Source organism: Trematomus bernacchii, unplaced genomic scaffold, assembly GCF_902827165.1.
Source record: "Trematomus bernacchii unplaced genomic scaffold, fTreBer1.1, whole genome shotgun sequence".
Taxonomy (NCBI): Eukaryota; Metazoa; Chordata; class Actinopteri; order Perciformes; family Nototheniidae; genus Trematomus; species Trematomus bernacchii.
Window position 1 is genome coordinate 1,530,425 of NW_022987469.1, and position 16,410 is coordinate 1,546,834.

General features: G+C 40.0%; 1 protein-coding gene across 1 annotated transcript; it reads right to left on the minus strand.

Annotated features, from left to right (window-relative positions):
• Positions 1-320: 320 nt before the first annotated feature.
• On the minus strand, positions 321-16,268 carry slc2a10 (solute carrier family 2 member 10). Its single transcript, XM_034144319.1, has 6 exons — positions 16,087-16,268; positions 10,626-10,689; positions 2,452-3,666; positions 2,110-2,232; positions 862-997; positions 321-775 (listed from the first exon to the last, which is right to left on the minus strand). Exons 2-6 carry the CDS (start codon positions 10,627-10,629, stop codon positions 679-681), a joined length of 1,575 nt encoding a protein of 524 aa, XP_034000210.1. The 5' UTR covers positions 10,630-10,689; positions 16,087-16,268; the 3' UTR covers positions 321-678.
• Between the last annotated feature and the right edge of the window lie 142 nt (positions 16,269-16,410).

Here is a 16,410-nt window from a genome sequence, read left to right on the forward strand (position 1 = left end):
ACCATGGACTGTCCTGCATTATGTCTTTAATGTGCAGCCCTTGTGTGGAAAATTCAAACATTGTGTATATATAGTGCATTCAAAGATGTTAAAATCTTGTTTGAGCAATATACCGGACACTTTAGTTTGTATTGCAATCCGTTGATGGATTTTGTTGACAAAAACATGAATGAAATGCTATAGGTTTGTATTGCTGTGTGAAAAGTACATCATGGGACCTGGGAATCGACAGCAAATAATTACCCACTGCCCCCAACTGCTCAGGATGGCCATGCTGAGAAGAAGCAATACCAAAACACATCTAGGACTCAAGACTCGGATCATTTCAAGTATTGTATTTTTCCCGTCAACAATGTTACGTCACAATTATTTTTACAAAGGGAACACGGTGTTAAATGATCAGATGGCCAGTAAACAAATCTGCAGATTATTGTTGAAACTGAATTATTTTTAAGCAAAAAGGCCCTTTACAAAAGTGTTCTGCTCTGTGAAACTACAGCAGCTGGTAAAGCTGCAACAGTGACGTAGTTACTGAATCATGTGTGTTCAAGAACAACACACTTGAACACACAAAAACAAGCCGTTTGCATGTTTTACAAAGATACAACACATGCTTTGCCGCAGAGAAGAGACTAGCATCAGTCCAAGTGTCATGGTATGTCAACATCATACAATGCATCACCCTGAGGTGACAACCTGGCAGTGCACTCTCTGGTACTGTCGGGAAAAGCCTCTCCGGCTGATGATGCTACAGCAATCCTCGCTGTGGTAAAACCTGGAACACAAGGACACACACATCAGTGTGTCAGGATGCCGTCTGACATGATTTTGTGTATTTCATCAGACAAATACAGATCCTACTTGTTCAAACGCAGCTCCTTGTCTATCTCCTCCAGAGTCTTCCCTTTGGTCTCTGGTAGCATGAAGTAGAGGAAAACTGCAGCAGCCACAGCCGTCACACCGTACAGGAGAAATATCCCCGACAGACCCACCACATCTGTGGATTCAAAACACAGCTCAGTCTGTGGGGCCAACATTTTATTGGAAGTCAGGGAAAAACTCTTAAGAATATATGACATTTAGAGGATTTTATGTAAGAACGGAAATTAATTTATCAATGAATTCCGGCCCGACAGAGTGATCTGGAGACGTTTTCTTACGGCCTCAAGTAAATCAAATGTTCATAACATTGTTCAGATAGAAACAAGTACTGATCTGAATATTATTTTCAAGCTGCATTATGATTATTTTCTTCATATGAATTTAAAGCCCTTCACAGCGGTCTGGTCCATCCACAGTGTCTGTCCTTTGTTCATCATGTAGAACCTTGTTTTGCAGCAGATATTTTGACTTGTACTACTTATTAAATGATCTTGGTAAGCCATGCCAATGAGTCAACATACACAGTACTAGGGTCACTACAATTAGATCACTTTAATTCCTTTAAACAAATTACTTTCAGTGATTACTGAATAAAAAAATGTACACATTTTAAAAAGTGTGGTTTTTTTCCCTATTACTGTCGGCTTATGACATCCAATGTCACTATTCATTTGGTGTTTTTATTTGCTTCTAAAATAAAGACATACGCATAAAGCTATGCAGTTTATCTGTTATTAATGTATGACCCCAATGATTGGTGGGGGAAATGGCTGCGATGCTGGCGGCATGGCACCACTTACAGGACTGGAGCGTGCTAGCTAGTCAAAGTTTAATAGCATTTAGCGGCTAAAGAGCTATCTTTTCTCAGGAGTTTGTGGAGAACCAAGAGAGAGAACAGGTGGGCACAAACATGACTATGCTGACATGTCTGCTGGATGAGGATGAGGCACTGTTTTCTAGCATGTTCGTCATATCTAGCTCATATGTGGTGATAATTAGTTGCTACACAGATACTATGGATCTACCATTTTAGATCACATTTAGTAGTTGATAAATGAGGCACGTGTAATTAACCATTTGTGGCTTTTTGCAGTTCAGGCCACGTTAGTATTTTTGCTGACTCACTTGGAAATGTTAATGGAACACAACCATCATTGACCCCCTGCCTTTTTACCACTGTGACTAGACACAATATCCTCTTGAAAAGAGAGGTGTTTGGGAACTCACCGATAAAATTGAGGAACGTGAAGGTGACCAACAGGTTGGCAGCCCAGTTGAAGCAGTTGATGAAAGCGAATGCTCTTCCTCTGATGGCAGCTGGAAATATTTCACTCAGGAGCAGCCAGGTCACTGTTCAAAGACAAAAACACTTCTTAATGTCACAGCTCCAACAACTCCATAAGTGTCATTGAATGCTAGCATCTCCACAATACTTATTAATGTAGACTGAAAGTGTTACGGTTGTATTGTGATCAATCTGGTCTTGTCTAGCATTACATGTCTGTACAATTCTGAATAGTTAGATCCAAAATTTGAAAAAACAACAACATTTTGAGTAAATGTACAAACTTGGTCCAAATCCAACGGAGTAAGCACTGACGACAGCCATCATGCACACGAGGATGATCCAGTTCACAGCGGTGCCATGGACGCCAGGAGAAGATGCCAGAGTGTCAAGAACCTCATCTCCATCTTGTGCGTGGTTATTAAAAAGACTTTGGCTCTCCTCTAAAGGCCTATCAAAAAGTGTCTGATTACTAACAGCTAAATGAGGTAGATGTGTTGTGTTAATATTAATGCTGTCAGAGTTACAAGGCCTCTCAGCATTCATCTCTGAATATCCACTGAGGAGTCCGATGGTGATCAGACCCAGAGCCATCACAGAGCATCCGCTGATGAGCAGAGGCCTCCTGCCCACCCTGTCTGAGAACAGCATTGAGGTCAGAGTGGCGATCACTTTGACCGATCCCAGGCCCACAGACGCCAGCACTGCCGAGGAGTTGCTCTGAAAGCCCACTGAGTGGAAGATGGTGGAGGCGTAGAAGAGAACATTGGGCTGGCCTGTGAACTGCTGGAAGAGCACCAGCCCGAGGCCGAGCACGGTCCGGATCCTCATGTTGTCTTTACGCTGGAACAGGAATATGCTGCTGTACTGAACCTTCTTGTTTTCCACGCCATCAGAACTCATCAGGTCTGTTTCACTTTGAGAGCTTTGGCTTAAAGACTCCTGAGTGCTGGATGGAAGAAAGCAGATGGAGACGAGCTGAATCACAGTCGGTACTACGGCTAATCCAAACATCCACTTCCACCCTCTGTTGCAGTCAGACAGGAAGTAGTTCATGGTGTATGCTGCCAGGATGCCCACAGTGATCCCAGCTTCATACAGCGTCACCAGGAATCCCCGGCGCTCTGGGGGGACCAGCTCAGACACAAAGATGCAGCACGACATGGAGGATATGCACATGGCGAAGCCCACCGTCATCCGGCCCACCAGCAGAGCAGAGAAGGAGCTGATGAGCAGGACCAGGCTGCCGGCCAGGATCAACACGTTGCTGAGGAGGATGGAGTTCCTGCGGCCCCGGTGGTCGATCAGGCTTCCGCCCACGATGGAGGCCAGCAGAGCTCCGACCAACAGGGAGCTGACCGCGGCCTCCTGCTGGAAACACGAGAGGCTGAACTCTGCCTTGAGCTGCAGCAGAGCCCCAGAGATGATGCCCATCTCATAACCATAGACCAGGCCGCCAAGACTGGACACCACACTGGCCAACAGGAGGGTGGAGATCCCTGCGAGGGAGGAACACATTCACATGAGTTACTCTTTGAGTGGAGTACACTGAAAACATATATACATAAACACACCAAAATGAACTATGATGAACATGGGAATTAAATGTTGAAACTAAATAGGGTTTTCACCAGATCTGAGGCAGTATGAGAAAAATAAAGAGCTTTTTGTACATTAAAGCATGGAGACATAGAGACACTAAATACTGATATGAACCTGAGCATGAGCAGGAGAGGACTCTTTAAAGTAGAGACACTATACTAATATGAACCTGGAAATTAGCAGCATTTGGCCTCTTTAAGGTGCAGTACCACTCAAGACCAACAGAGGCTGACTCCAAAATAAAAAGCAACTCCATAAATACCAATCAAAATAAGAAATATAGAGTGGATCAAAATGGAATTGCCTGATTTAATTATGGCTTGACGGGAGATACATTTTAGAGCACATGTGTCAAACTCAAGGCCCGGGGGCCAAATCAGGCCCTTGGTGGATTTCATTTCGGCCCGCAGGATAATTTCTAATTACTATTAGATCTGGCCCGCCGGTATATTGCACGCACACCTTCACTCAATCCTGAGGATCTCCTCAGCTCAGAGCCTGACCCCAAACATTGATGAACTTGCACCCAAGATGAGATGCCAAGTATCTGGCTTGAACTAGCATCACAGAGCAGCACACTGAGTTTACATGGATGTTTCCTTCTGCACTTTCTTTCTTGTGACAACAGGGCATGGTTGGTTTTTTCTTTGAGGGGAATAGTTTTGTTGAAGCTGTTGTTGGCCTGTGGAGAAATGTAATCATAAGAAATGACTCTTGATGCTGCAGATAGAGCCATAAGAAATGAATGCAACTGATTATTTAATGTTTAATGTTGTTTTTATAGGCAATCATTTAAGTTTTGTTAGTTCCAGGTTTAATATGTGCAATAAGTTCATTTCAATAAGTTTTGCTATAAACATTGAACCAGTCCGGCCCTCGACTAGTACCCATTTTTACATTTTGGCCCACTGTGTATTTGAGTTTGACACCCCTGTTTTAGAGTGTGTTTTCAAAATGACTGACCTATCTTCAAAGTCTGTAATTCAAACCCTTAAAATGTTGCCGTCAGGAAGCTATGGATGAGGTACAGATGTTGAGTAGTGGTTTCCAGAATTGTTTAGGACAGCTGGGAGCAGCACGGTTTACCAACGACGTTTCTTTATGCCACTGCACAGGAGCCATGTTTTTCTACTGTCTCTAGTAAAAATGTAGCGTCAGACTGATCAGGATTTTAAGAAGAAGAAGAAGAAGATGGACCTTTATTAATCCCCCGAGGGGGAGATTTAGTTTCCACTCTGTCGTACACACACATGCGTTTTTATCAACCCACTCTCTTCAGTCTGCGTACAAATGACACGACTTTACACATTGGAAATGCGTGCAATAGATACGCAGAAGTCCGATTTTGCGTGCATATGATACGCTAACCATTCCCATTGAGATCTGAGGCCGAGTTTTGCGTGCATATGATACGCCACGTTAACCCACTCTCTTCAGTATCTCAAATACGTTTATTTTCTACATATCTTCTAGAAACATATTTTCTCCCACGTTACGTTTGTTATGAACGTATCTTAAATACGTTTATTTTCTACATATCTTTGCCATTTATTGTCTTGCTTATAATAATGATAATAGTCATTTATAAATATCACAATATCAGCACACACATTTGAAATCGACAATCGGGCTCGATATATGGTTAAATTAAAATCAGTAGGCGAGGCTGTAATTTCTCCAGCTGTTACTCTCATGAGCGAGGCAGAAAATAATAGTTTTAACATGCCAAAAAGCTGCTGTGTTGTTTATTGCACCTCAAACATTAAAACAAATCCAGAGTTACGTGTTTCTGTAAGAAAGGAGTGGACAGTAACAGAAGAGCTCTGTGGCTTCAGGCTTGATCGCCGTTCAAATGACAGCGTTGGTTTCCCCAAAAGTGGGCGGGGCAGTAAAGTGACGTAGATTTTACTCTCATCTATTATTCAAAACCATTCTATTTATTCTAACGTAAATTACATGCCAGTGTTTTATCTTTTTATTTAGCGATTTGTTTTTGCATCTTTAACTGGGAATGTTTTCATGTTGAACCGGAAGTACGTCACTTCACTTTGTCTTCTTCGTCCCTTTTACGTTCCAGACAATGCATGGCTCAGCGTAACAGACTGAACAGCGACCCCAGGTGTGTCTACATTGGAATAGAGTGGCGAAGTCCCTCCCCTTCCGGTGGACCTCCATGGGACCTTATTTCGGAAAAATGATGTATTGAAGTCAATGGAGAGAGAAAGATTATCTTTCGATCCCGTTTGAATTGTGCCACGAATTACACATATGTTGTTTGTCAATTTAAAAGATAATTTTGCAAGTCAAAAAAAAAACTGTGAAGTAACACATTTGTTTGTGTGAAACGCTCAATGAACTACATCTCTGGTCAACAACACACATCACCAAGATGGCCGTCACTACTGTCTTGTCAACAAAACGATTGACTACCCTCACTATCACCACAATGAAACACGTCCTGAAGAATGTCATGCAAAGCTGCCTGCCTGCCTTCCTTTGATTCTCTCTGAACTGCCTGGTCGTTTTCATGTTTAATGTCAACCATTTGTGCAGATAGCATGAAGTAGAAAAGATCGCCGAAGCTAATGTAGCGTTAGCGTTAGCATTTCTCCCCCGGGCTTAAATGGTGTATTATAGAATGATCACACCGGTGACAGTACTATTCAAAGGGTTCACGAAATATGAGCGCTAATCTTAGCTATCTCTTAGTGGAGGAAAACTATTGTGACATCACTTACGCGACTCTGGGATTTGTAGTCTTTCTAGTTGCGTATTTTTCATAGTCTTATATTTCAACAGTTTTACGACAAACTGTGACTTTTTTGACATGGAAATGATTTTTTAAGATTGACAAACATCATATGTGTAATTCATGGCACAATTCAAACGGGATCGAAAGATAAGTTTTCTCTCTCCATTGACTTCAATACATTATTTTTCCGAAATAAGGTCCCATGGGTCGGAAGTAGATGGGCGTGACTTCGCCACTCTATTACATCTTCATTACTGAAGAAAAATACTTGACCTAGTGTTTGTTAACTGGGTTTTTAATGCAGTTGGCTTTTCTTAATGGTTACAATATTGCTATGAGTTACAGTATATCTGAAGCAAATTATGTTTCTGAAGATGTGTAGTCAATTCCACCCTTCAATGTAGCATAAATGTGATCTCTCATTACAGGAACAATACCGGAAACAGACGTAGGAAAGATCCTCAGCTCACTGATTGGATGTTTTAGCCGCAATGCACGTTGGGAGATGGTGTTTATGCAATGTGAAATCCGAAAACATTAAAAAAAATAAAAATAATACTTTATTCCGAGTGTTCTTGCTTTTCTCTTTGGAAGTCATCACATAACGGCATTGTAATACACGGTTCGGCTGCATTAAATATTACACATCTGCCGTAGTTATTTATTTATAGAGCCCTGATGACAAGACTTCTGGACAAACAGGAAGAAGTGCCGCCGAAACTGAATACGTGACGTGGATCATAAATATATCAACAATTAAACAACATCTTACATTTCTTTTCACAAAATACGTCTCCTTGCAGTATCAATACTAATCTGGCTGACTTTTATATTTGATCCAATTGGTAGATAGGTTATATTTACACCATAACGGTGCACAGCTGATAGAAAAGGACTTGTAGTTTTTAAAGATATTACTGATTTTCTTTGAATATAAGAATGTAAATACTGAGTTGAAAGAATAGTCAGGGGTTTTGGGTGATGGGAGACACATCTATGGAATCACAATTTCAATAGCTTACCATCAGATGACAGATATACCTTTCTGTCTGTGATGTTTTACAAATCAGATATTAATGTGTAGAAGTAAAACATGAGAAATAGTATAGCAATATCCTGTACAATTATGTAAAAACATGAATAAAACGACACATCTTCAGATGTTATACATACATAAGTGTCCTACACTAATAATACAAAGTTATTATTAGTATACTGTGTGTACCTTGTGTGCACCGCCTAGTGGTTAAAGCACGTTATTGAATTATTTTTGTTGAATAATGTTATTTTTGTTGAATAATGTTATTTGATGAATATAATATTAAGAGTACATACTTTCATAGGGGGAAAGTAGAAGGTCAATGATAGAAATATAGAATATAAAAAATCAAGAAGATACTGTAAGTGATCTCTACAATAAAACAGTTTAGTGCCTGATGTACAAAGATATTAATATGAGGATGTACAAAACAGACAAACTAATTAACCTTTATTAACACATTAAAGAATACTTTAGGTTAAGGTCATCTTTTAAATAAGAAAAAAGCTTTGGGGGTATCTATCTACAGATAAATATTAAGCCTGACAAAGTTCTTAACGTCTAATATATTGCTTTCCTGCCATGTTAACTATGTTGAAGCACTTATTTTAACTGATATTATACACATTAATTATACTCTTATGTATGTAGATAGTATAAGAAATGTGCAGAATTTGACAGTTTAATGGTGGAGGTATACACACATATTGATAGATGTCTTTGATGACGATGCACTGTTGAGGAACCTGCGACCCAAGTTTTTCATTCATTGCATAACTACACTGTAGTTGTGTATAATATGATATGTCAATAAACCTTAGAAAATCTTGAAATCTTGAAAGGGATGTGCAAAATAGCCATTATATACAGTCTTTAATGAACTATTAGTAGAGAATAACGAGTAATGAATATACTTTATAGGGACCTGCAGATAAATGTTTAGTCTTCTCAAGCACCAGCTATCAAATATCTCGCCTGATTGTTGGCACTTGACAATCACCTTCACTGAATTTTACTCAGGTGTAACTAAAGCCTGATTTAAGGGTTGTTTATATTTCACATCATTAATCAGAATCTGCAAAGTAACTAAAATAAATGTAGTGGAGTAAAAATACCAGGTTAACCTCTGAATTGTAGTGGAGTAGAATTACAAAGTAACAATGAGCTGTCATGTGGGTATATATTAATGCTGCCCATTATGGACACAAGCGATTTTCACCCATTTAGTAATTACATGTTTTACATTTGTACACACCAATTTGTTTCCTATCGCCTAAACCTCCAGGGCTGTACACAGTTCAATACTGTCAACTTCTAATTTTGGGAAAAACGAAAACATCTTTTAAAACTACAATTCCCAGTAGAGACGTGCCATAGAACATGTTGCGAAATGAATGAATTTTTTTTTCGGATATCATATCGCATTAAAACCATATCCCAACGTGCATTGCGGCTAAAACATCCCGAGCTTCAAGCTGAGGATCTTGGGTAATCACTTTACCGTCTACGTCTGTTTCCGGTGACTTTATTTACGGCTAAAAAGCATGCTAAAAAGCCCAAGATTATAGAATTAAACAAATAAATAAAAACAAGGATAATTGTGTGTTATTGTTGAGTAAATAACATGTTATTTAGAAAAGAATAACAAATTAGAAGGAAAAAAAGATAAAAACAAATACAGATTTCATTATTCTGAGGCTCTGAGCCACATTTCTTTTCCTCACAGACGGCAAAAAAAGTCAGACATTATACGATTTAAAATAAAAACAATAATCGTGGCTTGGTATTGAGTAAGAACATGTTTTTATGAACCACATAGCTTCTGGTCTACCAAGAGCCGACCGGACAAAAATAAGTGGTGCAGGCACGAAACGTGGCGTGTCATATGCACGCAAAACTCGGCCTCAGATCTCAATGGGAATGGTTAGCGTATCATATGCACGCAAAATCGGACTTCTGCGTATCTATTGCACACCTTTCCAATGTGTAAAGTCGTGTCATTTGTACGCAGACTGAAGAGAGTGGGTTGGTTTTTATACAGGTACAGGTTTATACACACAGTACACACTTTTTACATCATGCACATACATATACAAATACACACACAGGTATATGCACACATGCACATGCAATTGAGAGGTCAGAGTGGAGGCAGCCAGTCTAGCCGGCGCCAGTGAGCAGTTGGGGGTTAGGTGCCTTGCTCAAGGGCACTTCTGCAGTGGCCAAGGAGGTGAACTGGCCCCTCTCCAGTACCAGTCCACACTCCGTATTTTTTGGTCCGATCGGGACGTGGACCGGCGACCCTTCGGTCCAAAGTCTAATCCCCTACAGACTGAACCACTTTAAACGTATCTTGCTGCTGAGATAAGAACAACAGAGCCCCTTTTGATGACACAGTAAGCAACACAAGTGTAATGATTTTTACTCAGGAACAGATATAAATGAGCTTTACGCAATGCATCAAAGGGCAAGCCTTGTGACTTATATTGATCGAAGTCCTTTAAAAAAAAGTTGCTGCAGTCTTTATGTTTACTGTGCTTTAATGTTTTCTGTCAAAATGAAACTTTTATGCGTAGTATATCCAATGTCAGAATGGTTTTACATCAGATTACAGTGTGTATCATATTTGAGTTATTTAATAAATGATACATTCAGCGGCTCCTCACATTCACCTGTGAGTCTTTCATGTTCAGAAGCTATTGACAGAAATGCAAATGAGGCAGACCCAAATCTAACTGAAAGCTGCTGGACCTCAAAGCTGGGTAAAGAAGACTCTGTCTTATAACACATAAAGATAAGAACAGTTCCTTGTACTGACTGCAGATAGAGTCCATTGCTTATTAGATTGATGGAGTTTAAAAGATGTATGATTTTGACTGCCCGTCAATCGTCTAAACGTAGCTTTTGAGGGTTCAGCACAAACAGGAGCCATCAGCCGCGACACTACAGTATGAGTCTCTGTCAGAGGAACATGCTACAGCTGTTAATAACCTCGCTTTGCTAAAGTACAACCACAATCCTTACAAATCTGCTTTTGAACGGAAAGTCATTTATGAAGAACTTACCCATTGCTTCTGTCCTCTCACAGTCACATATCTGTCAGGTCTTGATTCATTTTTGAGACATCCTCTGTGAAATATGAGCAAAACATAACAGAGTAATTATAACCCAGACAATCTCCAGTTCTGGCCCCACAGTGGGAGTCTTGTGTCCTAATCATTGAAAAGACAAGGGAGCCCACAAGAGCCTGCTGCTGCCCTGTCGTCATGACAACCCTCCTGTTGATTGCCGTGATATCATTAGGGAGTCCACTTGAGATGGACTCAACAAAATACACGGCTCTGTGGCAGTTTTCTGTTTACACCAAATATCTGTCAGCTGATAACGATAGAGCAACAACAGTGGGAAAAAGCTCCACCGAGGACAGGAACTGGACACAGGGACACTTTAGAGGACTTATGCTTCAGTATTAGATATTCAACAAAACAATTTATAGAAGAACAAAAAGCTCTTGTTAGGCTTCTAGCATCATGGTTTAAAATTCAGACAATTAGACCTTGAACTGAAGAAAATCACAATATGTTCTAGTCATCCTGCAGAGACATGCTAAGAGGATTGCATTTAGAATGTTTTTAATAACGTTTGGAGCCATTGATCGGGTAATATTGACAAGCTGTACCGCCTGTCAACACCCAATGATTTAATGTTAAGTTAGGAGTGCTTTGAAATGAGCCATGCAGTTTATTCAACTCTTTAAATAAAAGGTTATTTCATCAAAATGTTCTCTGACAAGCTGTAATCGTTAATACAGGTCCTAATAAATATGAGTGTTTAATGTTTTCTGATTATTTACATTGATATGAACTCAGTGAAGCATCCTTTATGAAAAGAATCCAAACCCTATGGCCTGTTTTCATTAGGGCTGCAATAAGTGATTACTTTCATTATAGAATATTCTGTCAATATCATTTTTCAGATTTATCTATACAGTCTCAGAAAATAGTGAAAGACACACATTGTATTTCCCAGAGCCTGAATGGATGTTTTTTAAATGACCTGTGCTGCAACCAGCAGTATGAAAATCTAGTAACAAAACAGAATTTCAGAAAATTCTCTCACTCAGATCTGTTTGACATCTGCATGATATGATTGTTTTTATCCATCATCTATTACATTTAGAAGTACTTAATACCTGATACAAGGATACAATGTGCTTATTATAAATGCAGCAATTACAAGACAAATACTGTATTAGCACAGTGCTCACACATAAGCTGCCCTGCTAAGGTAAATCAGTGCAAACTGAATTATCAGGGGGGGAGGGAGAGCATATATTAGTATTATTAAGTAAATGTCCTGAAGTCTTAGCAGCAAAATATACTTAAAGTATCAAAGTAAAAGTTCTCATGCTGCAGATCTGACCCAGTCAGTATTACATACGGAAACATATTATTACTACTGCTATATTATTATATATATAAAGATTGATACAGCAATACTCCACACTTCATGAGCATGGACATGTTTTGTATGGACATCCCTAATCTGCAAAGTAAGCAGTAACAGTTGTCAGATAAAAGGTAAGGTCATCTTGTAAACAGTTACAGATTAGAAGTAAAATACATATTTTTAAACTGTACACTCGGCTACCTAGTAAATGTAGTTACATTCCACCCAGGGCATTCATGTAATATCATAAAGTACATTTACTCAAGTACTGTACTTAAGTACAATTTTGGGTTAGTGGTACTTTTTGAGTAATTCCATGTTATGCTGTATACTTTATATTTCTACTTTAGAAGCCACAATTGCTGTTTTTACTACATTACATTTATTTTACAGCTTTAGTTACTATACTTTCCTGATTCAGATTATGGCTAGTACAAAATAAATATAACAAAAAAATACAATATCCAGCACTAGTTTACAAAGGCATTGAAATTGTCTCCACTTTTACATGCAGTCATTTAATACAGATGACTCTACACTCTAGCTAATAACCAGTGGTGTAAAGTAACTAAGTACATTTACTCTCAAGTACTGTACTTAAGTACAATTTTGAGAGACCTTTACTTTACTTGAGTATTTCTATTTGTTGCTACTTTGTACTTCTACTCCACTACAATTCAGAGGTTAATGGTGTGATTTTACTCCACTACATTAATTTATTACCTTAAATTACTTTGCAGATTAGGATTAATGATGTGAAAAATAATCAACTCTTAAATCAGACTTTAGTTACACATGGAGTAAATTCACAAGCTACCCTGCCGTATACAAAGTCATTCAAACTAGCTGCACCTTTACCAGCTTTGATAACACTTTATTGATCAATCATTATAAATTATAAAACGGACAAGTCAAATCAAGCAATTTGATTGGTTCTTAGCCGTGATATAATGAGCGTATATCACGTGTAGAATTGTAGTTACTTTTCACAAGTCAGTATCCCTCCGCATCTAAGAAAAAGCTACAACCGTTACAACTGTTACATTACGTCCGTTACGAAACTAACTAACAAAGCTTAAGATGGAAACATTTAAGGTTAAAGGGCCCATGTCATGGCCATTTCCACTGATCATAATTACATTGTTGAGGTATACTAAAATAGATTTATACTGTGCAATTTTCCAAACTCACATTGGTTTCGCATACAGCATCTCTGTAAAGTATGTGTATTCAGCAGTATTCACTCTCTCCACTAAACGGCTCGTTGGAGCTCTTGCCCCCCCCTCCCTGTGAGCCTAGTGTGCTCCGATTGGTCAGCTCGGCCACTCTGTTCTGATTAGTCAACCACCAGAGAGGCTCCGCCCATGTCTAACAGTGCTTTTTTCGGCTCGCTCTCGGAACATCAGTCTTATAATGGCGTCAGTACAGCCGTATATTTTATACGCTAACTAACCGAACTGTACCTACAACTGTTGTTATAGAAGAGTAAGTTATTTTTACCTGTAATAAACTAATACTGTTTGATGAGAAATCAAATCATGGTTTGCTATATATGAATGATATGTTATAGGAGCAAATAATTCAGGGAAGAAAGGATAGGCCTACTAAGTATTTCCATCAAACTTTATTTTTAGAAATGTACAAAATGAACATAAATATACATATATACACGGTATATCATCCATTCCTCCCCGTTGTCGGCATCTTGCCTATCGCAGCCGGGGCTTTTTAGGACGAGGCATCAGTGTGGTAGTCCCGTCCGTCATGTATTTTCCGCCAGGATCTGGCTGGACGAAATCAAATGCAAATCACAAAATATTAGAGAAACTTAGTTGTTTTAGATTCGTTAGTAGTAGTTGTGGTAGGAGTGTGGATCTATCTAATCCATCTATCTAATCAACACAGTAAGCTTGCCAGCTAATATGCTAACCTAGCTTTCTTGTTTACCTTGGTAGCAAACACGATATGAACGGTAGCTCGGAGGAACGGCAACTATAATGTAGTGCAATAAAACTACTATGAACAAAAGCTAGTGGTTCATATTAGGCTAGCAATAACGTGTTTATAATTGCAATCTTATACGGGTAGTCTGCTACATTCGGTCATTCATTGTAACTGGCATGAATACAATGTTTTCCGCTAGCATGTATAGCTAGCCTCGTTAGCTATACATGCTATCAGCGTAGCTCGGAGGAAAGCCAACTGTAATGTACTGACCGTACGGTAAATCACCCGGAGTATACTGTCCATGAGTATTTCGTGTGTGAATGCAGACATTCTCCTGCTATGAGATACATGTATGTAAGGCCATCTGCTGATATTAGAGTTGATATATGGAAACGCTAGCAGTCCGAAACACGTTTACACATTTAAACAGTCGTGGTAGATACCTTGTTTGATAAATACACAAATAACAATGCAAACTTACAGGTTGTGTACCCGAATCTTCCCCTGCTCCAAACGGTCCAAACAAACTAGGAATAGCATCGTCCTTCAGTTTCAAATGCTGTGCATATCCGGCCTCAAACTGGGCAATGTTTTGGAAGCTTTCGTCTGTGAAATGCCGCGTACACATTAACGTTCTTCGAACCTCTGAAGGAACAGTGTTAAACAGAAATTTCAACCACTGACTTCATCGTGGTTCTTCCGTCGGTAGGACAAACAGCTCAGATTTCTCCTCCCATTTCAGGAAACAGGTCCTTGGCATTGGCATGACTGGATCGATTGTGAACTGAACCAGAGCTTCCAACAGTAAATGTTAGGCTGGCAGAGGGTGCGGCCAGCGCCGCTGGGTGTGGCCATAGCTCTTCGGGATTGGTCCATTTCGTTCCGGGTACCGCATGACATCATGCCGTACCCGGAACGAAATGGAAGACTCAAATGGGCAGTGACGTATCTCCAACGAGGCGTTTTGGGGAGGTATTTTCTGTGTTAGAGTTTTACTCGCTACAGGGTGTACTTTGAGGGTTTTGACTCTGCACACCGTTTACATGCATAAAAACCTTCATAACACACAAGGGGACGGGTAATAACCGGAACAGCATGACATGGGCCCTTTAACCTCCGGGGTGGCCTTACTATGGAGGAGTGGATTGTATTGACTCAATACAATCCACTCCTCCATAGGAGATAGACACTGCTCAATACTATTGAGCAGTGTCTATCTCCAGAAAAAAAGCACCTAAACGACGACATGCAGAGCTACGTGAAGAGCAGGTAGACCAACTGGAAAAGTACCACCATTCAAAAGCTTTCTGATGCGGGTCTTGAAAGCAGAGAAATTATGACCGTTAGTGGCCACAGGTGCGAAAGCTACTGGAAACCGAATCTCGGGGACCGGAGAAAGTGGAGCAATATTCTCGCCACGCCGAGCAACAGCCTATAACAACCTCAACCTATAGGCTATAAGTAACCACGTAAGCCATTCTACTGATGCTGGACAGTTTTTCAGTGGGTGCACAATAAATGGCAACATACAAATTAATGTAAATAAATAGCCAAATAATCGATCAACGCTCTCTGTCTAATATGTTCGCTAGCTGTTAGTGTTGTTGCATAGCAACCACCTCGCACTATGTGTTGTGCAGAAGGCAACGACGGAGGGACTATTTTATTTTGAACATCATTATTTACTAATAATGATGCTTCGCGTCGGGCCGAACCACGCCCCTTAGCTGTGATATAATGACCATACCACGGCCTGTCGTGAGCTATTGCTTAAACATATCATAGGCCTATATATTATTCTGAAATTGAACAATCTGCACAATGACTACTTTTACTTTTGGTACTTTAACTAGGCCTATATTTTGATGCTAATACTTTTCTACTTTTACATTTTGAATGCAGGACTTTTACTTGTAACAGAGTAGGCTATTCACTCTGGTACTTCTACTTTTAACTAAATATAAGATCTGGGAAGTTCTTTCACCTCTTTGACTTTGGGAACGTTGAGCAGACTATATTTTTGATGAATACTTCTCTACTTCCCATTTTTAGATTGCAAGAGATGTAACAGAGTAGCCTACTTTTGCAGAATGTTACTTTTACTGAAGTAAAAGTGTGAGTACTCCTTACACTGCTGTCCCGGCTCTGTCTCAGCAGCTCCTCTGTCCTCCATACAGCTGTCCCATGATAACACTGTGGTTCCTGCAGGCCGAACTCACATCACTTTACTGCGGGCTGCTGCTCTGAACTCTGGGGCTCGGGAGTCCGCTGCGGGGTCTATGCTTTCGGCTCTGAGACATCCGGAAAAGAAGCGGACCACGGCGAGGACAGGGGCTGGGGAGATGTGAGATCTACGTGGCAGCAGTGTCGGATTGCAACAGGAGAACTTCTGGCGCAGTCCTGACGCCAGAGGTCGACAACTGTCCCGGAAGAGAGGGCCCAGAGAGCGGGTTG

What these genes read in the sequence shown, in the direction of transcription:
- slc2a10 (XM_034144319.1), bottom strand. An exon ending in CACGTTCCTCAATTTTATCG is followed by an intron (nt 998 to 2,109) that starts GTGAGTTCCCAA and finishes TTGAATCCACAG; the next exon opens with ATGTGGTGGGTCTGTCGGGG. An exon ending in AAGGAGCTGCGTTTGAACAA is followed by an intron (nt 776 to 861) that starts GTAGGATCTGTA and finishes CTTGTGTTCCAG; the next exon opens with GTTTTACCACAGCGAGGATT.